This window comes from Hyaena hyaena, unplaced genomic scaffold, assembly GCF_003009895.1.
Source record: "Hyaena hyaena isolate Hyena2069 unplaced genomic scaffold, ASM300989v1 scaffold_5, whole genome shotgun sequence".
NCBI lineage: Eukaryota > Metazoa > Chordata > Mammalia > Carnivora > Hyaenidae > Hyaena > Hyaena hyaena.
The window spans coordinates 8,255,691-8,283,457 of NW_024080637.1; the positions used below are offsets into that span (position 1 = coordinate 8,255,691).

Consider the following 27,767-nt stretch of genomic DNA (forward strand, 5'->3'; position numbering starts at 1 on the left):
TCACCATTTCCAGAAGTACAAAGAAATCACTATTTAGCATCTTATAAATATAAGAACTGTAACTGTGTATAAAAGTGCTTATAAACTAATAAGATACAAGTTTAAATATATTCTTTATTTCTGTAACTTAAACATAAGTATTTAAAACACCTTGCTTCCAAATATTAAGAGTTCATAAGTACACTTTTGATTATGTCACTTACTCTGTTCCATTTCACTGATAGAGAAACTAAGGAAGGTGTTTAAGTGCCTAGGAAATAAATTAATCACAGGGAAAAAATATCTTGCAATGGATGTCCACATCTCCTAAAAGTATGAGGTTTCCATGGGAATTAAATATCTGGAAAAGTGATATGGTGTTTTTAAAGGTCAAAAGATGCCCTGAAGAATGTTGAAGAATTATTTACAAATAAAGGAAAAGTTGGCACAGATATGTAAGAGAACTGGGAAGCAAACTGACCAGATCTCTGGCTAACAAGTAACAGAAGATGAAAAAAGACTGATCTGGCAGTGCAAAGTAGTCTGCAATAGGGGAAAAGCTGGAAAACTAAGTCCGATGAAATGATCTCTTTAAATCCAGTTCTGGAAATCAATTGCAAACAGCCAAAACAAAGAGAGACTTAGGAAAGAACAACAAAAATGATAAATGAAGTAAAGAGGATAAAGATTTTAAGAAAGCCTGAATTCATAAAAATACAAGGAGTATGACTAAGGGATGATCTGAAAAGAGGGGAAAATGGGGAAGACTATGATAATATCAGAAGTCTCTGATCTTCATAAGGGGAGTAGGGCTATTTAGCAAGAGAAAGGGAATATTACTAGACAAAAAGACAGAAAATTAAGAAGATTGATTTTAATTACCAAGGGAAACTTCCCAACAAGATCATTATAAGGAAATACATAATTGTTATTTTTACTACTGATAATTTCCTAAACTTACAAAGTGTCTTTCATCTGACAATAACATAATCATAAAGATATAAATAAACTAAAATAAGTTGAGCCTATAATTTTCTATCGTATGATATAATCAGAAAGTTCTGGATTTTATAAAAGTCTATGTACCTAACAATATTTTCATATTCTTACTTGGATAGATTAAAAATGAAAAGAGAAAATAGCAATGTGTTTTCAAAAAGCAATACTAAAATGGGCTGGTCCAAAGAAAGAACTCTCCATTTTCAGAAACTCCTATAAAGAACATTAAAGTAGGCATAAGGCTAGGATTTTACAGGCCAACTTCAAATTCTGTACCTCTTTTCAAGTATAAGCAGTGTAATCACTCCATTCTTTAAGTTGGAGAGAGTATTGGCATATTTTTAGAGGTGCCTCCAAAATATCAGGTAACACAGTATTATTCTTTACTTGCCCAGAAATAGTCTTGACACATTTCTCACCTTGTTCCTTCCACTTTAATAACCACCCAAAGGGACTTCTCTAAAGTGTTTTAAAGACTTGTGCTGTAAAATCACATCAGCACCTTTTCAGAGGAACTTGGTGAGGAAAAGGAGAGAGAAGAGCACATGATTCCCTACCTTCTGCTCCAGGGTGCTTTAAAACTCCCACAGGTACCATCACAGTGGGAGGTGGAGAGCTCAGGGCTCCTGAGGCCTGAGCTTGCTGCAAGGGAGGGATAGTAGAACAGTATTCAGCAGGATTGTTAGGGTTAGGGCTCTGGCTTGAGGCACTCATCATGTTCTCCCAGGCTTGAGCTAAAGCAAATACAGACAATCAATGTGAATGGATTGCAAAATATGGACATCAAGACCTCCTCAATACTGGATAAATAATTTGGCTCTTCCTCATTAACACTCTTTGTACTCTCTCTTCCAGCTAGTGAAAGTACTAAGGAGATAGGTGATTTTATTCAATAAAGGAGACGATTAGGTTAAGTAAACTATTTGGAAGCAACAAATAAGAATTATGTGACAGTTCTGATACAGACTGACAGTAGGTCAGTCTGAGATTAATGACTAGGTTCCTGGTTTCTTTAAAAGAGACCATACATTTCCTTAAGAGGGAGTGAAACATCAAACTTACTAAGGATTTGCAACTGGGATAGCAATTTAGACATTTGGGAGGAGAGGGGGACAGGTTTAATATTCAACCCATTTTATAAAGGTCTATCAAAAATCAAAATCAGGGACTAAAATAGCATAACTCCATTGTATGATATTTTTTGTTTCATTTACAGACTTTTAGGCTCTTCTTAGTTGAGATAAAAATCTCACTTGAAAAAGTCTAAAGGTTAAGGCTCAAGAGAACACATCTCAACATTTTTGTGAATTCTGCTATTGTGTAATCATTACCTTGTGTAAAAGTATCCAGCAAAAACAACCAATTCACATCTTTGGTGTGTCTCAGAAGCACAGGACCCATTTGAACGTGAAAAGGTGCCAATATCATACAAGTGGCATCAACCAATATGACTGATTACAAATGTGTTAAGATTCTGTATATTCTATAATTTTATTAATATTGACATATCAACTACTGTCTTTAAAGTAAATAGAATGAAAGAAGCTACAGAAATGAAAGATACTAAATTTTATCTTCTAAGTTCAGATAATACCACATGCCCAGGAATGGAAAACACAATTTTTAAAGCATCTTTTTAAAAAATATCATTCAATATCAAAGAATGATCCATAAGATTGTGAATATTTATTGCCTCCAAACTTCAGGACAAGGGTAAAAACAATAGCTAGTTCCTTTGAAAGCATTGGCAGAAAGAGGGAAGGAAGAGAAAAGGAGAAAGGGATAAAAGGATAGGGAACACTGAAAAGCATCAAATTAAATATTCAGAAAAAGACTTCGCTAAGCCATGCGAGAGGAAAGACGCTGGAAAAACCAGGAAAAGTAGATTACTTTCGGATTCCCTGGTAAGGGCATCCTTGGCTTAATAAAAATAAGTATTCCATATGAATCCTCTGCCATTTCCTTCATCTTTAGCTATGCCAAGTTAAATTAAAAAAAAAAAAAGCTATGAAGTTGAAAGACCTCATCAAATAAAAGAGGTATTGGATACTATAATTAAGCAGCATGCTCTTTTCTGCGGATATATGTCCGAAAATGAAAGCAGGAATAAAAATCATCAACTGAGCAACTGAGTGAAGTAACTACCATCTAAAAATTGGCCCTTAAGAGTAGAGAGAATGAATTAATATTTGATCAAAATTGTTAAGAATTCAGAAATGGGAGGAAATTGGGTGGATCACAGGAGATAAGAACAGATCAGATAAACTGACATGCAGTAGTTAATAAGCCAGCAACAGGAAAACATCACTATGAGCAACACAGACAGACAGAGCAGGAGGGGTCTTGAGCAGATAGATTCCTGCCTCCAGGAGGCACGCTACCCTGGCACAGGCAGCAACTTTTGTCCAAGTTCAAAATTTTATTAGTAATTCTTCTGGCAACTATACAAAGACACACTCACAGAGAAAATACTATAGCCTGATCAATTTTCTTGTATCTATTTACAAAAAAACTTCTTTTTTTGGTAATTTTGAACCAAACTGCCCTTGGATTCATTTCTAGTCCCAAAAAGATGAACACTAGACAAGCTATATTTACCTTCTCCTGGCTATGTTTTTTTTACCATATAACTAAATTCAAAACCAATATCCTTATAACAAATCTAAGTAGTATTCAGATTTGATAGAAAAATGCACTTTTCTACTTGATCTTAGATGCTAAAATACTTATTTTTAACAAGATAAGTGAAAAGTTGTTAATAAGGATAAATCTTAAGATATTAAGGTATTACCTAGAAAGAGATAGCTTCCCTTGAAAGGAAAACCTCAGCCCAATTTTAATATTTCATCATCTAAGTGGTCAATAGCTTCCCACCCCCATCCCATTCCAGTCATTCCACAGAAGCATTAAAGCCACACAGCACCAGATTTCCACCAGAACCTCCATTCTTCCTGCAAAACTTACCTGACTTTAACAATCATTTAAGTCAGGCACAGGGAGTTTGAAATGCTATAATATTTTCAAGACATAGAAATTTGCTCCATATTTTCAATTACAGTTGTGACTTTTGAGAAGGTGAGCAACTTATAGAGAAAGGCAGGAAAAAATAGTAGCCTTCATAGGAATTCTCTTGTTCTGTCTTGGTAACTGTGAATTCAACCTGTTTTGATACTTACCATTCATTAGCACTGAATGGCAGATCACACATACTCTAGCTTCCTTTCTATCCATGTATAACAGTTTACATTTCAGGCTACAGCAGGAAGCACAGAAAACCTGCAGAAATAAGAACATACTAAATTTATTTAGGATTACAGTACAAAGAGAGCAAACCAATATTGATCAACCCTGATAGGAAACCGTATTACTAAAACACTAAAAACTTCAAAAGAAAATGCAATTAAGGAAGGCAGGCCTAAGACTCAATTCAAAAGCAAGAGTGAAATGACATGTCTGTCAGCAATAAGGAAAGTAAAAGTGTTGGCTGAAACTAAAAGCCACGATCACATAACAAATACACAGCAGGTGGGGGAAAAAGACCTGCCCTTAGACAAAATTCCTATACACAATATCACATAACATGGGCATTTAAAGATAATTACATCTGCTATGTTTGTTTGGAAAGGCAATATAGCAGGGTGAAATAAACAAACATGGGGAATTCCAAGTTTGAACTTCTGATTTTTACTCATCTGATAGATGGAATAATAATCATACCAGCTGTTAACATCATCCTCAATGGGGAGAAACTGAGAGCTTTCCCCCTGAGATCAGGAACACGACAGGGATGTCCACTCTCACCACTGTTGTTTAACATAGTGCTGGAAGTCCTAGCATCAGCCATCAGACACCAAAAGGAAATCAAAGGCATCAGAATTGGCAAAGAGGAAGTCAAACTTTCACTCTTCGCAGATGACATGATACTCTACATAGAAAACCCGACAGACTCCACCAGAAGCCTACTAGAACTGATCCAAGAATTCAGCCAAGTTGCAGGGTACAAAATCAACGTACAGAAATCGGTTGCATTTTTATACACCAATAATGAAGCAACAGAAAGAGAAATCAAGAAACTGATCCCATTCACAATTGCACAAAAAACCATAAAATACCTCGGAATAAACCTAACCAAGGATACAAGAGATCTGTATGATGAAAACTATAGAAAACTTATGAAGGAAATTGAAGAAGACACAAAGAAATGGAAAAACATTCCATGCTCATGGATAGGAAGAATAAATATAGTTAAGATGTCATTACTACCTAAAGCACTCTACACATTCAATGCAATTCCAATCAAAATTGCACCAGCATACTTCTCAAAACTAGAACAAACTATCCAAAAATTTGTATGGAACCACAAAAGACCCCGAATAGCCAAAGTAATACTGAAAAATAAAACCAAAACGGGAGGTATCACCATCCCAGACTTCAGCCTCTACTACAAAGCTGTCATCCTCAAGACAGTATGGTATTGGCACAAAAACAGACACATAGACCAATGGAACAGAATTGAGAACTCAGAAGTGGACCCAAAAGTATACAGCCAACTGATCTTTGACAAAGCAGGAAAGAATATCCAATGGAAAAAAGACAGCCTTTTTAACAGATGGTGTTGGGAGAACTGGACAGCAACATGCAGAAGAATGAAACTAGATCATTTTCTCACACCATGCACAAAAATCAACTCAAAATGGATAAAGGACCTGAACGTGAGACAGGAAACTATCAACACCCTAGAGGAGAAAGCAGGAAACAACCTCCTTGACCTCCACCGCAGCAACTTCTTACTTGACACATCCCCAAAAGCAAGGGAATCAAGAGCAAAAATAAACTGTTGGGACCTCATCAAGATTAAAAGCTTCTGCACAGCCAAGGAAACAACCCAGAAAATTAATAGGCAACCAACGGAATGGGAAAAGATAGTTGCAAATGACATATCAGATAAAGGGTTAATATCCAGAATCTATAAGGAACTCACCAAACTACACGCCCGAAAAACAAACAACCCAGTGAAGAAATGGGCAGAAGACATGAACAGACACTTCTCCAAAGAGGACATCCAGATGGCCAACAGACACATGAAACGATGCTCAGCATCCCTCCTCATCAGGGAAATACAAATCAAAACCACACTGAGATACCACCTCACGCCAGTCAGAGTGGCTAAAATGAGCAAATCAGAGAACTCTAGATGCTGGCGAGGATGTGGAGAAACGGGCACCCTCCTACACTGTTGGTGGGAATGTAAACTGGTACAGCCCCTCTGGAAAACAGTGTGGAGGTTCCTCAGGAAACTAACAATAGAACTCCCTTATGACCCAGCAATAGCACTGCTAGGAATTTACCCAAGGGATACAGAAATGCTGAGGCATAGGAGCACATGTACCCCAATGTTCATAGCAGCACTCTCCACAATAGCTAAAACATGGAAAGAGCCTAAGTGTCCATCAACAGATGAATGGATCAAGAAGATGTGGTTTATCTATACCATGGAATACTACATGGCAATGAGAAACAATGAAATCTGGCCATGTGTAGCAACATGGATGGACCTTGAGGGTGTTATGCTGAGCGAAATAAGTCAGGCAGAGAAGGACAAATATCATATGTTTGCACGTATAGGAGGATTAGGAGGAACTTGACGGAGGAACAAGGGGGAGAAGAAGGGCGGAAATGGTGGGGGAAAGGGAGAGAGGCAAACCATGAGAGACTCTTGAATGCTGACAAAAACTGAGGACTGATGGATGTGGGGGGGAGGGGGGGATGGGCATGGAGGAGGGCACTTTGGGGATGAGCACTGAGTGTTATGTAGAAACTAATTTGACAATAAACTATTTGTAAAAAAAAAAAAAAAAAAAAAATAATCATACCAGCTGTTTTACTGGTTTGCTATAAAAGCCAGGAAAGATCAAAGTATACAACTCAATCATAAAAGTAAGCATGGCCCCTTGGGCACCTGGATGGCTCAGTCAGTTGAGCACCCAGCTCTTGATTTCAGCTCAGGTCACAATCTCACGGTTCATAGGAGTGACCCCATGTCAGGCTCTGCACTGGCAACACGGAGACTGCTTGGAATTTTCTCTCTCCCTCTCTCTCTCTGCCTCCTTCCTGATTGTGTGCACGTGTGCGTTCTCTCTCTCAAAATAAATAAACAGACTTAAAAAGAAAAATAAGGACAGCCCCCGCTATAGGAAATCAGAGCAGACAATCAAAAATTCACCAGGCCAATCTCCAGCACCATATGTCCACCTTCCAGGGATGGTTCTTGATAATTTTACTTTCTTCTCCCTTCCACATTAGACAACAAGAATCTCCTTAGCTCCCTGTTAAGATTTATTTTCTTAAGAAGTCATTAGTCATTTATCACAGAGAGATTCATATGGGCAGAAAGCTGTTCCCAGTATGGTAAATTCCACTAATCCAGTTCTTATGGTCAAGAAGTAACCATCTTACAAAGATTAATCAAGAGATGAGGTCACATTAAAGACAAAGCAAGGGGCGCCCGGGTGGCTCAGTTGGTTAAGCGTCCGACTTCAGCTCAGGTCATGATGTCACAGTTCGTGGGTTTGAGCTCCGCATCGGGCTCTGTGCTGATAGTTAGCTCAGAGCCTGGAGCCTGTTTCAAAGTCTGTGTCTCCCTCTCTCTCTGACCCTCCCCTGCTCATGCTGTCTCTCTCTCTCTCTCAGAAATGAAGCATTAAAAAAATTTTTTTTAAATAAAGACAAAGTGAAAGAGATGATATACATGATATATATAAATATTATATATAATATATAATTAATATATCTAGCTACCATGATTACCAATTTAAAATTTTCAGAGCCTTTACATTCTCAAAGTAACCCTGCAACAAAGAGGGAACAGGAAATAGATTATTTCTATCAGAAGAAACTTGAGTTTGGGTGGTTAAATGACTTGTTCAAGTCCACAGCAAACTGTATGAATACAAGCACTTTACATATACTATTTCATTTAACCTCTATGAATTCAGTCATTTACAATCAACAGAGTTCAACAAACAGATACTAAGCAAAATCGTTCGGTTGTACAGCTAGTAAGTTACATAATAAGTCTCCAAAGGCTCTGTTCTTAACTACTATGTAATACTGTTTCATACTAATTCATATATGGTATTTTACTTTGAGACCTGACTTTTCCTTCTGCCTCACCATAACTACATCTAGTCAGTTGCTAAATCCTGTTGGTTCTCCCTCTTAATCTCTCCTTCTCTATCATTAATGCTGCTGCCTTTATTCAGGCCTATATCTACTATCTGAGGGCTAGAAGATGGTCATAATCAATGATCTATCCTCCTAATCTTTAGATGTGTCTTTCCAATTCATCTTTCACACAAACACTAAATGACAGAACTTTCTAAAACAGTAAATCTAATTATGTTAATCTTGAAATCTTTCAATAATCTTTTAATCAAGAGGTAATTCCAAGAAGCCATCATTCACTCATTTATGCTACAAATATTCAAGTCCTAACTATGTGCTGAGCAGCAGGCTACTCTACTAGGTATAGCAGTGAACAAAATAGATATGGCCCCTGCCTTCATGAAATTCATAGTCTACAGAGGTTACATCTAAAATTAAATAATTACACAGTGAATATAAAATTACTTGCTTCAAAAGAACTACAGGGTAAAATAAGATGTAATCTAGGCCCTACCTAGATTGACAGGGTCAAGAAAGGTTTTATTTAGGAAATGACACAGATAAAATATGAGGTAAAAGTTTTCTATGCACAAAATGGAACCAGGGAGAGAGACAATAATAAGCAGAGGAAACAGCAAGTACACAGGTCCTATTAGGGGAAGAAAGCATGGCTCCATCAAGGAGCTAAAAATAGTTAATATGGCTAAAGGCCCTTAGGTTAAGGGAGGCATGGAATAAGATGAGGCCAGACAAGACAAATATTGTATGATTCCACTCCTGTGTGAAAAATAAGGAATACAACAAATGAACAAAGAAACAAAAAACCAGACTCTTAAATACAGAGAACTGGTGGCTGCCAGAGAGGAGGTAAGTAGGGGGATGGGAAAAAGAGATAAAGGGGATTAAGAGGTACAAACTTCCAGTTATAAAATAAATAAGTCATAGAGATGAAAAGTAGAGCATAGAGAATAGAGTCATTGAGAGTAATGTATAGAACTGTTCAGTCATACAGATACAAATAACACTGTATATTAATTATACTTCAATTTTAAAAAAGAAGGCAGACCAAGCAAAGTTTGTACAGGCTGTATTAATAATTTTGGTTTTTTTAATTGGAGCAGTGGGAAATCACTTAAATGTTTTAATCAGAGAGGAAGACATCAAGAGGAAGACATGGCTACAGTATAGGGAAAAAATAATGGATTTGGGATTATTCAACATAAAGAACTCAATAAATGTAATACACGTTAACAGAACGAGAAATAAACCCACATAATCATCTCAAAGCAGAAAAAGCATCTGACAAAATTCAATACCCTTTCATAATAAAAACATAATAAACATAAAGCATAGTAAAAACAGTTAAAAAACTAGAAATAGAAGGAAACTACCACAACATAATAAAAGCCATATACAAAAAACTCCATAGCAAACATTATACTCAATGATGAAAAACTGAAAGCTTTTCCTCAACCTGCTTTCACCTCTTCTACCTAACATAGGTACTGAATTTCTATCCAAAGGATCAGTCAAGAAAAAGAAATAAAATGCATCCAAATTGTAAAGGAAGAAGTAAAGTTAACTTTGTTTGCAGAAGATCTGAACTAATATACAGAAAATCCTAAATATTCCACACATAAAAACTATTAAAACTTAGAAATGAATTCAGTGAAGTTGCAACATACAAAGTCAACACACAAATATCAGTTGCATTTCTTTCTATACACTAAAAATGAACAATTGGAAAAGGAAATTACAAAAAACCTCCATGTACAGTGACATCAAAAAGAATAACAGACTAGATAAAATATTTGTTATATATAATGAACAAAGCGCTAAGATCCATAACATATAAAAACCTTCAATGAACTAAAAAGAAAAATACAAAAACCTCTAAAGAAAAAAAGCAAAGAACTCACACAGGTAAATTTACAGAAAAATAAATAAAATGTCTAATAAAGATATACTAAGTTTCAGTTGTGACAAAATAAAAATTAAAAGAATGAGATTTTCTTTTTCTATTGTACAAAGAATTTTTTAAAAACTGTTATTATCCAATGGTGGTGAGGGTAAAGAGAAAAGAGGACCTTTGTCTCATAACCTCCAGGTGGTAGTATAAATTGGTAGATTAATTTAGCGGTATGTTTTAAATTTTTAACTATTCATTCCCTTTGACTTAGCACATGCAATCTGAAAGATTATCCTACAAAAAGAAAATCCAAATGTGCAATGAGATGTATACAAGAACTAGCTCTATATAGTTCATAATAGTTGAAAGTTATAAACAACCAAAATGTTCATCAGTAGAGGAATGATTAATAAAGTACAGTATGACCATTAAATGGAATGCTGTTAGCCTGTAAAAAGAATTATAGAGTTCCTTATGTAGTTACTCACATGGAAACATAAAGTAAAACAGTCAAGTTGGAGGATAAAATTTGGATAAAAATAGGGCTTTTTTTCCCCGTCTCTTATGACTTTTATATAATTTTTTTAGGTGTTGGACTGGGATATTTTAATTTTATTTTGAGTAGAGCCTTTTCTGTATTCTAAAAAGAAAACAGAATTAAAAGGAATATTTGGTGTTTCAGGTTGAACTGTGTCTCCTCCAAATACACATATGTAAGTCTTAACCCTCAATACTTCGGAATATGACTCATTTGGAAATAGGGTCTTTATAGAGGTAATCAAATTAAAATGAGGTCATTAAGGTGGGGGCTCCTAATCCAATATGACTAGTGACCTTATAAAAGGGGAAATTTGGACACAGCATGTGGGAGAATACCATGTGAACATAAAGATGGCCATCTACAAGCCAAGTAGAAAGACATGGAATAGATCTTCCCTCACAACCCTCAGACGGAACCAACCTTGTCACCACCTCAATTTCAGACTTCTAGCCTCTGGAATTATGACACAATAGATTTTTATTGTTTAAACCACCAGTTAGTAGTACTTTGTTATGACAGTCCTAGCAAACTAACACAGGTGGGGACTTTCAAAAGTAAAGACTTGCTTTGGGTAAAAAAAAAAAAAATCTCAAGTGAGAATTGAAAAAAAAACAAACCACCCAAAAAATAAAGATATCCTTTTTTTTTTTTTTTTTAAGCAGGCCAGGGGGCAGCATTATGCAGTTAAACAGAGGGATCTTACCCATCCTTCCCAATATGCCAACAATAGTGTGGAGGGGGATCTTTTGTTTCCAAGGGAATTCAAGAAAGGCACAGAAGTTAGTTAGAAAAGTGGATGACTTGCCAAGAAACTACCTAGAATGGCAAGAAAACAGCAATCAGGCAAAAAGAGAGGCATTTCTGTGGGATCACCCATGCCAGAGAATTACAGAAATCTACTGAGATCAAATGCAGCATACACCACAAAACTACCACCAGACAGTGCCTGTGACTGACACAGACAGTGTACCACAACATAAAATAGAAGATTGACCTGGGAATGCTGGCTCTTGTTCTCAAAAAGGCAAAGACTATGCTATAATAAGATCCACAGGTCATTAGAATTAGTACCCTGGATAATATCCAGAATCTATAAGGAACTCACCAACCTCCACGCCCGAAAAACAAACAACCCAGTGAAGAAATGGGCAGAAGACATGAACAGACACTTCTCCAAAGAAGACATCCAGATGGCCAACAGACACATGAAACGATGCTCAGCATCCCTCCTCATCAGGGAAATACAAATCAAAACCACACTGAGATACCACCTCACGCCAGTCAGAGTGGCTAAAATGAGCAAATCAGAGAACTCTAGATGCTGGCGAGGATGTGGAGAAACGGGCACCCTCCTGCACTGTTGGTGGGAATGTAAACTGGTACAGCCCCTCTGGAAAACAGTGTGGAGGTTCCTCAGGAAACTAACAATAGAACTCCCTTATGACCCAGCAATAGCACTGCTAGGAATTTACCCAAGGGATACAGAAATGCTGAGGCATAGGAGCACATGTACCCCAATGTTCATAGCAGCACTCTCCACAATAGCTAAAACATGGAAAGAGCCTAAGTGTCCATCAACAGATGAATGGATCAAGAAGATGTGGTTTATCTATACCATGGAATACTACATGGCAATGAGAAACAATGAAATCTGGCCATGTGTAGCAACATGGATGGACCTTGAGGGTGTTAGGCTGAGCGACATAAGTCAGGCAGAAAAGGACAAAGATCATATGTTTGCACGTATAGGAGGATTAGGAGGAACTTGACGGAGGAACAAGGGGGAGAAGAAGGGCGGAAATGGTGGGGGAAAAGGAGAGAGGCAAACCATGAGAGACTCTTGAATGCTGACAAAAACTGAGGACTGATGGATGTGGGGGGGAGGGGGGATGGGCATGGAGGAGGGCACTTTGGGGATGAGCACTGAGTGTTATGTGGAAACTAATTTGACAATAAACTATTTGTAAAAAAAAAAAAAAAAAAAGAATTAGTACCCTGGAAAAGATAGGCAGAATCTAAGAGATTTGAACCACCTGAGAATAGGTTAATAATCCTGGATTTAAAATTACTGGATAACACTTATTTGCCTGAAAAGACCAAGATGAAGTTGTTTGTCCTGGGTCAAGTTAGTCAGTGTTTCTCAACAAGGCCATTCTTGGCATTTAGGGTGGCCAATTCTTCACAGCATCATTCTGACTAACATGGGACATTTTAACACAAGATGTCCCAGATTACTAAACACCACCAGCAACCCCAGTCACTGTAACAAAAATATTCCACTCCACATTCCAAACTCATCTAAGCACCTTCCCCAATTCTCTAAGCTAAAGGCTCGGAGTCAAAAAGTCAGTTCGAGAAATAGAGAATTACATATTTGCACATACAAACTTACACTATCAAAATACCACGCCATATACTTTTACTACACAACTAGCACAATCTACTGCAATCTTTTGCATTTATTTAACTTATTCTCCATTTTCCCGAACTAGGATGTAAACTTCTTGGAGTAAAGGACTAAAGTATTTTAATACTCATATCACAGTACCTGAAATAAAATAGGTACTTGCCAAATGTTTATTGCTTCCTTGATTATAAAAATCAGTGCACAAATGAGTTTATAAGAAACAAACATTAATGTGGACTTACCTGGGAAGGGCTATATCATACACAAGCCAAATTCACATCTTCATTAATGACAAACACATTTTAAGCTATTTATTAATGACAGTGACATCAAATGAGGTCAGTTCCTTTATTTTGTTGTTTACATATATTAAGCTTTGTTCTTTGCAATGTAGGGTTTAATGTGTTTTTTTTTAACTGAGGTAAAACTGAAACACATTATGTAAGTTTCAGGTGTACAACATAATTACTTAGTATTTGTATATATTGCAAAATGATCACCACAATATAGTTACAGAATTTTTCTTGTTATAACAACTTTTAAGATTTATTCTCTTAGCAAATTTCAAATATGCATTACAGTATTACTAACTACAGTTACCAAGCTGTGTATTACATCCCCAAGACTGATTTATTTTATACCTGGAAGTCAGTACCTTCTGACTCTCTCCAGCCATTTCGCCATTTTACCCTTTGCTTACCCTCACTCTCTCCCTGCCCCAGGCAACCACTCATCTGTTCTAACTATGAGCTTAGGGTTTAGGGGTTTTTGGCTTTCTTTTATTTTTAGGGTCCACAAATATGACAGATCATATGGTATCTGTTTTTCTCTGACCATTTGTGTGTTTACATGTAATTTTCTTTAATTTGGCACTTTTGGATTCCAATTTCAACTTTATTATTCACTGGCCAAATGACCTTATGAGAATAATTTGAACTGTGAGCCTCAGTTTTTCCTCATATGTAAAAATGAAATGTTAGTACTCTCCTTGTAAGGCTTTTATGAAGATAAAATGAAGTACAAAATAGAGACTGAGTGAATGGTGGTACCTTTCTTATATCCCTTTCCTTTTCTTTTAAAACTTCCCAGGGGCGCCTGGGTGGCTCAGTCAGTTAAGGGTCTGACTCTTGGTTTCAGGTCATAATTTCACAGTTTTGGGAGTTCAAATCTCGTGTCAGGATCTGCGCTGGGAGCTGGGAGCCTGCTTGGGATTCTCCCTCTCTGCCCCTCCCCAACTTGTGCTGTCTTGGTGTCTCTAAAAATAAATAAACAAACTTAAATATATATTATTAATATATTCATTTATATAGAATATATTTATAATAAATATATTTATCTATATGCTTCTGTATTATAGTATATATAAGTTAATTTTTAATATACCCTGTTATCTTTTTTTACAAATAGTTTATTGTCAAGTTGGTTTCCATATAACACCCAGTGCTCATCCCCACAAGTGCCCTCCTCCCTGCCCATCTCCCCCCCTTCCCCCCCAACACCCATCAGTCCTCAGTTTGTTCTCAGTATTCAAGAGTCTTTCATGGTTTGCCTCTCTCCCTCTCCCCCACTATTTCCCCCCTTCTTCTCCCTCTTGGTCCTCCGTTAATAACACACATTGTGTCTTATGTTTTATGTACTGGTTTACAAGTGCTAGTCTGTAAAAGGCAAGCAATTAAAAGATATCCCCCTTTTTGTTTTTAATGTTTTATTTATTTTTTGAGAGACAGAGAGAAACAGAGTGTGAGCTGGGAAGGGGCAGAGAGAGAGGAGGAGACAAAAAATCCAAAGCAGGTTCCAGGCTCTGAGCTGTCAGCACAGAGCCCGAAGAAGGACTAGAACCCACAGTCATGACCTGAGCTAAAGTCAAACGCTTAACCAACTGAGCCACCCAGGCGCCCCTGAAACAATTATTAAAGTCAGTCCTCAACTACTTTTCCCTCATTTAATCATTTAAAAATAAATCTCAGGGCACCTAGGTGGCTCAGTCGATTGGGCGGCCGACTTCGGCTCAGGTCATGATCTCGTGGTTCGTGGGTTCAAGCCCCGCGTCGGACTCTGTGCTGACAGCCAGCTCAGAGCCTGGAGCCTGTTTCAGATTCTGTGTCTCCCTCTCTCTCTGACCCTCCCCTGCTCATGCTGTCTCTTTCTCTCTCTCTCTCTCAGAAATAAATAAGACATTAAAAAAATTTTTTTAAATAAATCTCAAATACCATTTCTTATTTTTTCTTTTTTTAGCCTTTATGTAGGCTCCATGCTCAACTTGGGGCTTGAACTCACAACCCTGATATCACACAAATATCATTTCATCTTCAAATATTTCAGTATAAATCTCTGAAACACAGAGACTATTTTAACATAATGGTACCATTATCACATCTAAAAAAATTAGTAATTTCTTAATATCAAATATCTGAATAATGTTAACATTTTTATTAGACCTGTTTTTTAATACACTATTTTTTAGAGTAGTTTTGGGTTCACAACAAAACTAAGCAGAAGTTATAGGGCATCCCATACACCCTGCCTCCACACATTACTAGCCTCTACCATTATCAATATCTCTCATTGTATTCTAATTTCCTAAGGTGGAAGCTTAGATGATTGACTTTAGATCTTTCTTCTCTAATATAGGTATCCAATGCTGTATCACTATCATATTTGTATAATTTAAAATTTTATTCCACTTTTTAATATTATGCTTGAAGGAGAAATCAAAGAAGTCTTTATACTATGAGCGAATGTCTCAAGTCTCTTTTATTATATAGGTTCTCCTTCAAAAACTGAGTCATTTGTCTTGTTCTTTCCCACAATATGGATTTCACTGAATGTCTTCTTAAGGAGTAATGTTTAATGCATTTCTCTAACTCTGTATTTCCTATAAATTGATTACTAGATCTAGAAATTGATCAGATTTGAATTTGACTTTTTCTGGGAAGACTATTTCATAGACCGAGTCATTTTTAATTGAATCAACATTAAGAACCCCTGTAATAATTAAAAGAGAACAATTACCCAGAATTCCACCACTTAAAATTATTGTTTCAATTTTATATGTTCTCTTTATATATACATGTTTTTACACCCAAGAATAACTTTAATAATTATAAACAAAGCAAAACTGTGAGTTTGTATTTTATTTTATTCATAATCATCATAGGCATCTGACGATCATATTATATTATATTTTTAGTATTGTTTTTGAGATATAGAGAAAGAGTCCCAAGCAGGCTCCACACTCAGCACAGGGCATGACATGGGCAAACCCACAACTGTGGTATCATGAGCTGAGATGAAATCAAGAGTTAGACACTTAACTGACTGAGCCACTCAGGCACACCATTGTCATAATTATTTGTAATGGCTGAATCAAATTTATATATCATATTTAACTTATCATTATCCAACTTTGGACAGAAATTATTTCAAATGTACATGCTATTTAAAGTAACACTAGGGGTGCCTGAGTGGCTTAGTCATTTGATCATCCAACACTTAATTTTGGCTCACGTCATGATCCCAGGCTCAGGGGATCAAGTCCCACATTGGGCTCCATGCTGAGCATGGAGCCTGCTTAAGATAATCTCTCTCTCTCTCTCTCTCTCTCTCTGTCACCCTCTCCCTCTCTGTCACCCTCTCTCACACCCTCAGCCCCTCTCCCATGGTGTTTCTAAAAAATAAAAAAATAAATTTAAAAAATACACACAAAAAATAAAGTAACACTAAAATGAACATCTTTTTATTTTATAGCTCTTGTTCTTTAGGAATTATTTTCCCAAAAAGGAATTGTTGGCTCTAAAAATTAATATATATGGTATTTAAATGTCTAAAACTGCTGAAATCAACTAAACATCACGTACAATGAGTGCTATCAACATTTTCTATTTTTGACTATATAGGTATAATATTTCTACCTCTTAATAGCTAATAAATTTAAATATTTCTCTACTGATTACTCATCCACTTAAGCCTCTCCTTTGCCTATTTATATACTGAAAATGTGATGGTTTTAACAAGACACGTTTGTCAGCTGACATTCTGTAACCAATAACTAACTTCTGATTTGTTCTGTCAAAAGAAGCACTGATTGAACACTGAATATCCTACTCTACATTTTCCAAATAATTCTCTTCTGGCTTAAAAAAAAATGTGGCCAGGCTGTCTGACTGGCTCTTTTGGTAGGACATGCAACTCTTGTTCTTGGCGTCATGAGTTCAAGCATCACACTGGATGTAGAGATTAATTAAAAAGAAAAACTATGACCAACCTAAATGAATGGACAAATTCCTAAAAACACAAAACCTGCCATATCGGAATCAGGGAGAAATGGAAAATCCATATATATCTATAACTAGTAAGGAAACTGAATCAGTAATCAAAAATCTCTCAACAAAGAAAAGCTCCAGATAAAATGGTCTCAACTGGTAAATTTTACCAAACATTCAAAGAACACCAATCCTTCTCAAACTTTTCCAAAATACTGAAAAGGAAGGAACACTCCCAAACTCATTTTATGAAGCCAGCATTACCCTGATACTAAAGGCAAACAAGGCAATACAAAAAAACTATAGACCAAATCCCTTATGAACACTGATGCAAAAAATATTCAGTAAAATACCAGCAAACCAAATTTAGCAGTACATTAAAAGGATTAAAGTCAAGGATGCAAGAATAGTTCAACATAGAAAAATCAATGTAATAGACCAAATTAATAGAAAAGGAAAAAAATCCACATGATCACTGATACAGAAAAAGCATTTAACAAAATGTAACACTTTATGAGATAAAAACATGCAACAAAGAATAGAAGGAAACTATCTCAACATAAAAGGCCACATATAAAAACCTCATAGCTAATACCACGTGTAACAGTGAAAGACGAAAAGCTTTCCCTCTAAGATAGGAATAAGACAAGGGTGGGGACGCCTGGGTGGCTCAGTGGGTTAAGTGTTCAACTTTGGCTCAGGTCATGATCTCACAGTTTGTGGGTTCAAGCCCCGCATAGGGCTCTGTGCTGAACTCTTGCTCAGAGCCTGAAGCCTGCTTCGGATTCTGTGTCTCCTCTCTGCCGCTCCCCCACTCATGCTCTGTCTTTGTCTCTCAAAAATAAATAAATGCAAAAAATTTAAAAAAAGACAAGGGTGTACAATTTTGGCACTTATATTCAAGTTTAGTATTTGGAGTTTAGCCACAACAATTAGGCAAGGTAAACACACAGGCATTCTGATTGGAAATTAAGAAGTAAAATTATCTCTGTTCACAGATGGCACGATCCTATATGTACAAAACACTAAAGATTCCGCACACAAAACTATAAAAACTAATACCTTCATCAAACTTGCAAAGTGTAAAATCAACCCACAAAAATTATTTGTATTTCCATACACTAATAATGAATAAGTCAAAAATGAAATTAAGGGGGCGCCTGGGTGGCTCAGTCTGTTAAGTGTCAGACTTCAGCTCAGGTCATAATCTCATGGTCAGTGAGTTGAAGCCCCAGGTCAGGCTCTGTGCTGACAGTTCAGAGCCTGGAGCCTGCTTCGGATTCTGTGTCTCCCTCTCTCTCTCTGCCCCTCCCCCGCTTGTGCTCTGTGTCTCATCTTTCAAAAATAAATAAATGTTTAAGTAAAAATGAAATTAAGAAATTGATTCCATTTACAACAGCATCAAAAATATTATAGTTAAAATTAACCACGGAGGTAAGAACCTTATACACTGAAAATAACAAAAGATGGCTGAAAAAAAATTTAAAGGAGATATAAATACATAGAAAAACAATCCATGAATTGGAAGGCATTACTGCCAAGATGTCCATACTACCTAAAGTTATCTACAGATTCAATGTTATCTCTATCATAACAACCTTCACAGAAATAGAAAAATCATCTTTAAATTCATATGGAATCTCAAGGGATCCCAAATAGTCAAAATAATCTTGACAAAGAAAAACAAAGTTGGAAGATTCTCACTTCATGGTTTCATAATTTACTACAAAGCCACAGTACTCAAAACAGTGTGATACTAGTATAAACAAAGACATCAAGAACAATGGAATAAAACAGTGAGCCCAGAAACACAATCTCACATATATATAGTCAAATGATTTTGACTTGGGTACCAAGACAGTTCAATGGGCAAAGCACAGTGTTTTGAACAAATGGTGCTGAGCAAACTAGATATCCACATTCAAAAGAATGAAATTGGACCCTTACACCATACACAAAAATTAGCTCAAAGTGGATCAAAAACCTAATTGTAAGTGCTAAAATTATAGAACTCTCAGAACAATGTGTAGGGGAAAAGATCATGACATACGGTTTGGCAATGATTTTTTGGATATGACATAAAAAGCATAGGTAACAACAACAAAAAAACAGGTTGAACATCAAAATCTAAAACTTTGTTGCATCAAAGGCACTATCAACAGAGTAAAAAGATAACTTAAAAAGAAAATATTTGCAAATCAGATATCTGGTAGAGGATTAATACCCAGAATATACAGAGAACTCAACAAGTCAACAACAAAAAATACTTTATAAAGAAACTACAGCCAGAGCGCCTGGGTGATTCAATTGATTAAGCAACTAACTTTTCTTCTCAGCTCAGGTCTTGATCTTCGGGTCATGAGTTCAAGCCTTGTACCGGGCTCCACACTGGGCATGGAGTCTACTTTAAAAAAAAAAAAAAAAAAAAAGGAAGGAAGGAAGAAACAACCCATTTTCCACAAAGACATAATTAAAAGGGGCACCTGGGTGGCTCAGTCGGTTAAGCGTCCAACTTCGGTTCAAATCATGATCTCTCAGTTCGTGGGTTCGAGCCCCACGTCGGGCTCTGTGCTGACAGCTCAGAGCCTGGAGCCTGCCTTCGGATTCTGTGTCTCCCTCTCTCTCTGACCTTCCCCTGCTCAAGCTTTCCCTCTCTCTCAAAAATAAATAAAACATTAAAAACAAAAAAAATTTTTTAAAAGACATAATTAAAAGGGTAAGTTACAATTTAATGATTACTACATACAGTGCTAGGGAACATTATTAATTACTTTTAAAACTGATTAATTCATTCAATAGATTTTTTTAAAGTTTATTTATTATTTTGAGAGAGAGAAGGAGAGAACACAAGCAGGGGAGGGACAGAGAGAGAGAGAGAGAGAGAGAGAGAGAGAGAGAGAATCCCAAGCAGGCTCTGCACTGTCAGCACAGAACCTGATGCAGGGCTCGATCCCATGAACTGTGAGATCATAACTTGAACCAAAACCAAGAGCCAAATGCTTAATTGACTGAGCCACCCAAGTGCTCCCAGCAGATCTTTATTATATATAATTGTGCAACTTAAATATTATCACTTTTATTTTACAGATGATCAAAGTGCCTTGCCTGAGATCATGAAGAAGCTAGCAAATGGCTGTGAGGCTATTCTAAATCTAGGTGTTGAGAAATATTGATCTTTTGCTCTTTAAAATGCTCTTCACATATTTCAACGAACTTTCTCAATGTGAGAAATTACTACTACTCCGCTTCCCAAGGACAACCAGTAGTCATGTTTTAACACCAGATGACAAAACAAACCCTGAGAAAACTGATCTCTGAAGTTATAAACCAACAGATTGTCTTTTTATAAAAAAAAAAAAAAGATTAAAAAAATATATTCAGGGAGAGAGAGCAGCAGCGCAAGAGGTGGGGAGGGGCAGAAAGAGCAGAGAGAGTATCCCAAGCAACGACAAGGCGTCACACTGTCAGCACGTAGCTCAACTCAGGGCTCAATCCCAGGAACCATGAGATCATGACTGGAGCCGAAATCAAGAGTCAGATGTTCAACCAACTGAGCTACCCAGGCATCCCCAAACCAAGAGGTTACCTTAATGTGCTTGTTACTCCGGGTTTTATGAAGGCTATTCTGTATTCACTACCAAAATTCTAAAATGTTAAACAAAACTGTAACTCAGGTTATTTAAAAGTAAATTGTGAGTAATTTAACATATAACATTATTTAAAATAACAAATTGCCATCTAATAAAATAAGTACTGGGTGGGGCCCCTGGGTGGCTTAGTCGGTTAAGCGTCCGACTTTCGCTTAGGTCATGATCTCGTGGTTCGTGGGTTCGAGCCCCGCATCAGGCTCTGTGCTGACTGCCAGCTCAGAGCCTGGAGCCTGTTTCAGTCTGTGACTCCCTCTCTTGCTGACCCTCCCCTGCTCACGCTGTCTCTCTCTCTCTCTCTCTCCTAGAAATAAATAAAAAATATTAAAAAAAAAATAAGTACTGGGTATTTTTCAACTTTCTTTTTGAAATGAATATACTTGCTTTGAAAACATGCTATAAATACAGACTAGGAACATGATAAACAAATGACTGAGTATGTACTGAACAAATGTTTAGCTACCTTCTGGTTTCCTCTTAGCTGGCTGCCTAGGAGATTTGCAGTCATTAATCCACATGCTGCTAAATTGGCCCTCACTAAGTTAAGGATCTCAACTTTATCACTCCTTTATTCTGCTTGTTTTTCCCCCTTAAACCACCACATACTACTTTGGAGTATGGGCTCTGTATGTCAAAGAGCCCGAGTCTGAATTCTAACTCCACTTACTGTCTGTGTGATTCTCAACAAGTTATTCAATTTTTGTAGGGCTATTTCATCACTTATAAAATGTGGATTGTAATACTAGCTATTTCATAGGGTGTGTGTATGTATGTGTGTGTGTGTATATATATTTTTTAAGTTTGTGTACATATATATATAGATATACTTAAGTTTACTGATTTTGAGGTGGGGAGGGGCAGAGAGAGAGGGAGAGAGAGAGAGAATCCCAAGCAGGCTTCGTGCTGTCATTGCAGAGCCAGATGCGGGGCTTGAACCCATGAACCACAAGATCATGACCTGAGCCAAAATCAAGAGTCAGACGCTTAACCGAGCCACCTAGGCGTTCCTAGGATGTTATATATATTAAATAAGATACTGTAAACAGCATTTAGAAAAGTGCTTGGCACACAGTAAACACTAAATAAATATTAGCCATCTCATTCTCTTCACCACCACTCCCACCACCACCATCATCATCTATCTGCTTCTACCACAAAGCATTTGCAGCTTTGTAAGTGCCACTTATTTCATAAATTTAAGTTCTGTCATCTACAGAAACATGAGTGGTATGTTTAAATAGGGTGGCTCAGCCATTCTACTTTTTCTTTCATCTCTTTGGTTAAAAATAGTACACTAAGCATTATGTAAATGCTTGCTGAATGCTTCAATGAAAGAATGAATAAAATGGAAATGGATAAACAGATGGCAACATAGATCCGCCCTACAGAACTTTTGTTGCTTCTCCAATAATTGCTTGTATTGCAAAGATAATAGAACAAGTTCACAATGTCTCCAAAGACAAGAACTGACCTCATTCCATGAAGTCAGGGCTGTATTAGTATAAAATGATTGAAAATGTGATACCCAGTTTCACAGGGCTGTCAAAATTTCAATTCTCTAACTAGGTTTTACTTTCCCACTCCAAGGTAACTATCTCTCTCCTCTCAAATCCTCATCATCTATCCCTATTTCATCTCTCTCATTGTTTATATTTTCTTGTTTTTTTTTTTTTTAATATTTTTATTTATTTCTAGGAGAAAGAGAGAGAGAGCGTGAGCAGGGGAGGGCCAGAGAGAGAGGAAGTCACAGACTGAAACAGGCTCCAGGCTCTGAGCTGGCAGTCAGCACAGAGCCTGACGCGGGGCTCGAACCCACGAACCGCGAGATCATGACCTAAGCGAAAGTCGGACGCTCAACCGACTAAGCCACCCAGGCGCCCCTATATTTTCTTGTTTTTTAAGTTTATTTATTTATTTTTGAGATAGAGACAGCCTGAGCAGGGGAGGGACAGAGAGAGAGAGGGAGAGAGAGAGAATCCCAAGCAAGCTCTGCACTGCCAGCACAGAGCCTGATTTGGGGCTTGAAACCATGAACCACAAGATTATGACTTGATCTGAAACCAAGAGTCAGATGTTTAACCTACTGAGCCATCCAGGCACCCCAGTGTTTATATTTTCTATATGAAGTATGAGCAAAGCAGATGTATATTTTTTTCATGCTCTTACCAATAAATCCATAAACCTATCTTCATCTGTCCCCATCTTCTCTTCCTCTCCCCTACTGAAGACCAAATCCCAAATATGTCATATAGATCTTATCCTTTTGGCCTTCTCAAGGTTTTTTCTCTTCCTTTGATCAACCCCCCTTTTTTTCTAAAACAACTTGTCTATAGAATCATTCATTCATTACATTATATAAATACAATAGTACATATCTCCTATCTTTTAAAAAATTCATCTATAACCACTAGATGAATAGTAAGTGTTCCAAAATTTTTTTTTCTCTTCTCCCTCATGGCAAAACTGCTTGAAAAAACCATTTCTACCTTCTTTCTTCTTATTCCATATTCACCCATTCCCAATTTTCAACTCATTCTGGCTTCTATATTCACAGCTCTACCAACTCTGCTTTTATCAGAGTCTAATGCAGACAAATCCACTGGTCCCTTTCCTGTTCATATCCTATTGACCTCCCACAGCACTTTATATAGATGATAACTCCCTCCTCTGCCAAACTACATTCTTCTTTTGAGTTTCAAAACACCACATTTTCTTGGTTTTCTGCCTAACTCTCTGGCCATGCATTCTCTGTCCCTCATATTAGGTCTTCCTCCTCTGCTTGACCTCACTAGCTCAGCCCTGGGCCCCGTCTCTTCCCTCTATAAACTCTACCCTAGGTAAGCTTATCCATTCCCACAGCTTCCCACTATATTCTCCACATGATCTGTAGAACACTACATGATCTATTCCGTGACTTCCTCTTCATGCTCTTTTTATGTGACTCTTCCCTTACTATATTTTAACCATACTGGATTCCTTTCAATTTCTTGTATAGGTGCCTTCCTACCTTGGCCCATGCTGTTCTCTCTTCTTGACGCATTCTTCTCTCGATACTTTGAATGGCTAACTCCTCAACTTTCATGTGTCATCTAAACTGTCATTTCTCGGGGCTCCTGGGTGGCTCAGTTGCTTAAGTGCCTGACTTCACTTAAGTCATGGTCTCACAGTTCACAAGTGTGAGCCCGCATCAGGTTCTGTGCTGAGAGCTCACAGCTTGGAGCCTGCGTAGGATTCTGTGTCTCCCTATCTCCCTGCCCCCTGCTCGCCCTCTGTCTACCTGTCTCTCTCAAAAATGAATCAACATAAAGAATAAAAATAGGGGCACCTGGGTGGCTCAGCCGGTTAGGCATCAGACTTCGGCTCAGGTCATGATCTCATGGTTCGTGGGTTTGAGCCCCATGTCAGGCTCTGTGCTGACAGCTAGCTCAGAGCCTGGAGTCTGCTTCGGATTCTATGTCTCCCTCTCTCTGACCCTCCCTTGCTCATGCTGTCTCTCTCTCGGAAAGAAATAAAACATTAAAATTTTTTTTTAAAACTAAATACACTGTCATTTTTCAGAGGACTTCCCAGATCTCCCCCTCCCATCTTTTACATTATCCTTCCTTGTTAATTTCCTTCATAGTCCTTATCACAATTCATAATTATACGTTTCCTTGCTTTTCATTATTCCCACTAATTTTTACGTAAGGGTAGGGATCACAATGTCATCAGTGTAAACTCAGCACCCAGCACAGTGACAGACAAATAACAAACACTCAATATTTAAGTAAATTAATGATCTGGCATTCACTCACTCACTCATTAATAAACATATACTGAGCAATTTGTAAGTGACAGGTATTCTGGGGCCTAGACTGGGAATAAAAGATAAATCAGAATCAATCACAAGATCCTTATAGTCCAATGAGAATGACAAAGACAAAGCTGTGTGACAAATACTACTATGACATGGGTGGTGGACATTTAGCCAACACAATCTTTTGAAGAATGTGAATAGAAAATATCTTCCTAACTTCATGAGAAACCAAATTTAATATAAATGTTTCTCCTGTTTTACCATGCTGGAATGGTTCAAATCATAATGTCAATAATAAGACAAGTTTTTAGACAGAGTATGAGGAAAACTGAATTACCAAGGAATATTCTATTTTTAAAGCATCCATTTCTTATTGTCCTATGTATTGGTTTCCATCAATAGAAAAGTAAATATGTAATCAGGAAAATAAGCTTGTTTTGGTTTGAATCTGTCCTTAAATAGAGAAAGCTGCGACTAATTTAAAATATTTCTGGGGTGTGGTGCCGAGCTGGCTTAGGCGGTTAAGCGTCCAACTTTGGCTCAGGTCATGATCTCGTGGTTCATGAGTTCAAGCACTGCACTGGGCTCTGTACTGACAGCTCAGAGCCTGGAGCCTGCTTCAGATTCTGTGTTTCCCTCTCTCTCTCTCTGCCCATCCCCGTTTGCACTCTTTCTCTCTCTCAAAAATAAACATTAAAATTTTTTTCTAAAAATAAATAAATAAATAAATAAATACTTCTGGGGTGCCTCAGTGGCTCAGTTGAGTGTCTAACTCTTGATTTTAGCCCAGATCATGACCCCCAAGACTTGGGATCAACAGGATTGTCAGGATCTGCACTGAGCATGGAGCCTACCTAAGATTTTCTCTCTCTCTCTGTCTCTCTCTCTCTTCCTTCTCTCTGGTTCATACTCTCTCCAAATGTCAACTTATGAATGGATAAAGAAGATATGGTATACATATATATGTACATATACATATATGTATATACATATATACACGTGTATGCATACATGTATACATATATGTGTGTATATATATACATGTGTGTATATGTGTGTGGACACACACACAATGGAATACTACTCAGCGATGAAAAAAAAATGAAATCTTGCCATTTGCAACAATGTGGATGGAACTGGAGGATATTATGTGAAGCAAAATAAGTCAGTCAGAGAAAGACAGATATCTTTATTTATCACTTATATGAAGAACTTGAGAAACTTAACAGAAGACCATGGGAGAAGGGAAGGGGGAAAATAGTTACAGAGAGGGAGGGAGGCAGACCATAAGAGACTCTTAAATACAGAGAACAAACTGAGGGTTGATAGGGGTGCAAGCGAAGGGAAAATGGGTGACGGGCATTGAGGAGGGCACTTGCTGGGATGAGCATTGGGTGTTGTATGTAAGTGATGAATCACAAGAATCTACCCTCAAAACCAAAGCACATTGTATATACTGTATATTAGCCATCTTGACAATAAATTATATTTTAAAAAACATTTAGGGGTACCTGGGTGGCTCAGTCGAATAAGTGTCTGGCTCTCGATTTTGGTTCAGGTCATGATCCCATGGTTCATGGGTTTGAGCCCAGCATCTGGCTCCATGCTGACAATGTGGAGCCTGCTTAGGATTTTCTTTCTCTCTCTCTCTCTCTCTCTCTCTCTCTGCCTCCCCCCTGCTCACACATACAGTTTTACTCTCTCTCTCAAAATAAATAAACCTAAAAAAAAAGTTCTCATCAAAAAAATTGTAACTATGTATGGTAACATATTAACTACACTTACTGTGTTGATCATTTCCCAATATATGCAAATACTGAATCATTATCTTATATACTTGAAACTAATACAGTGTTGTATGTCAATTTTACCTTGGTTTTTTAAAAAAAAGACATGGAGGAAATGAAAATGCATATTACTAAGTGAAAGAAGTCAGTCTGAAAAGGTTACATAACTGTATGATCCCAATTATAAGACATTCTGGAAAAGGCAAAACTACAGGAAAAGTAAAAATATCAGCAAGGGGCACCTGGGTGGCTCCGTCGGTTAAGATTCCGATTTTGGCTTCAGTCATGATCTTGCAATTTGTGGATTCGAGCCCCACGTCAGGCTCTATACTGATAGCTTAGAGCCTAGAGCCTGCTTCAGATTCTGTGTCTCCCTCTCTCTCCGCCCCTTCCCGGTCTCTTTCTCTCTCTCAAAAATAAACATTAAAAAATAAAATTAAAAAATAAAACAGATCAGTGATTGCTGACAGTTCTGGGGGAAGGAAGGCATGCACAAGTGGGGCACAAAGGATTTTTAGGATAGTATAATTATTCTATAGGATACTATAATAGGACACATTTTTGCATTTATGCATTTATATAAATGCCTTTATATACAGACCTGTACAACAGAAGGAGTGAAATCTAAAGTAAACCACAGTATTTATTTCTTTTATAGGACTTCAGTTAATAACAATGTATTGATATTGGTTCATCAATTCTAACAAATATACCACACTAGTGGCATGATGCTAATAACGGGGTCAACTAGAGGTATGTGGCAACTCTGTACTTTATGTTCAATTTTTCTGCTCTAAAAAATAGTCTATTTGGTTTTTTGTTGTTGGTTTTTATTTACTTTTTTAAGTTTATTTACTTTGAGAGAGAGAGAACATGAGAGCCGGGGAGGGGAAGGGAGAGAGGAAAGAGAGAATCCCAACAGGCTCTGAATTGCCAGCACAGAGCCCAATGCAGGGCTCAATCTCACAAATCATGAGATCATGACCTGAGCCAAAATCAAGAGCCAGACACTCAATCAACTGAGCCACCCAGGCACCCCAGTCCATTTGTTTTTTTAAGTGGATATGTCTAGTAAGCTAAACTAGGAACAGGGACATGTAGAAGTAGACAGGAGATTGCCATCATAAATATTACTTTTTCGGGGGCGCCTGGGTGGCTCAGTTGGTTAAGCATCCAGCTTCAGCTCAGGTCATGATCTCATGGTTAGTGGGTTCAAGCCCCGCGACGGGCTCTCTGCTGACAGCTCAGAGCCTGGAACCTGTTTCAGATTCTGTAT

General features: G+C 37.4%; 1 protein-coding gene across 3 annotated transcripts in view; it reads right to left on the bottom strand.

The window, feature by feature from the left end:
- The window catches only part of ZFYVE9 (zinc finger FYVE-type containing 9), a 150,558-nt gene that overhangs the window by 89,773 nt on the left and 33,018 nt on the right, over window positions 1-27,767 (bottom strand). For 2 of the 3 annotated variants that reach the window (XM_039238544.1, XM_039238535.1), the window contains exons 4-5: window positions 4,155-4,254; window positions 1,536-1,712 (exon numbers count right to left, since the gene is read on the bottom strand). In XM_039238544.1, the coding sequence (XP_039094475.1) occupies window positions 1,536-1,712; window positions 4,155-4,254 (277 nt within the window). The remainder of the gene's footprint in view (window positions 1-1,535; window positions 1,713-4,154; window positions 4,255-27,767) is intronic. The other variant, XM_039238548.1, reaches the window with a different exon arrangement.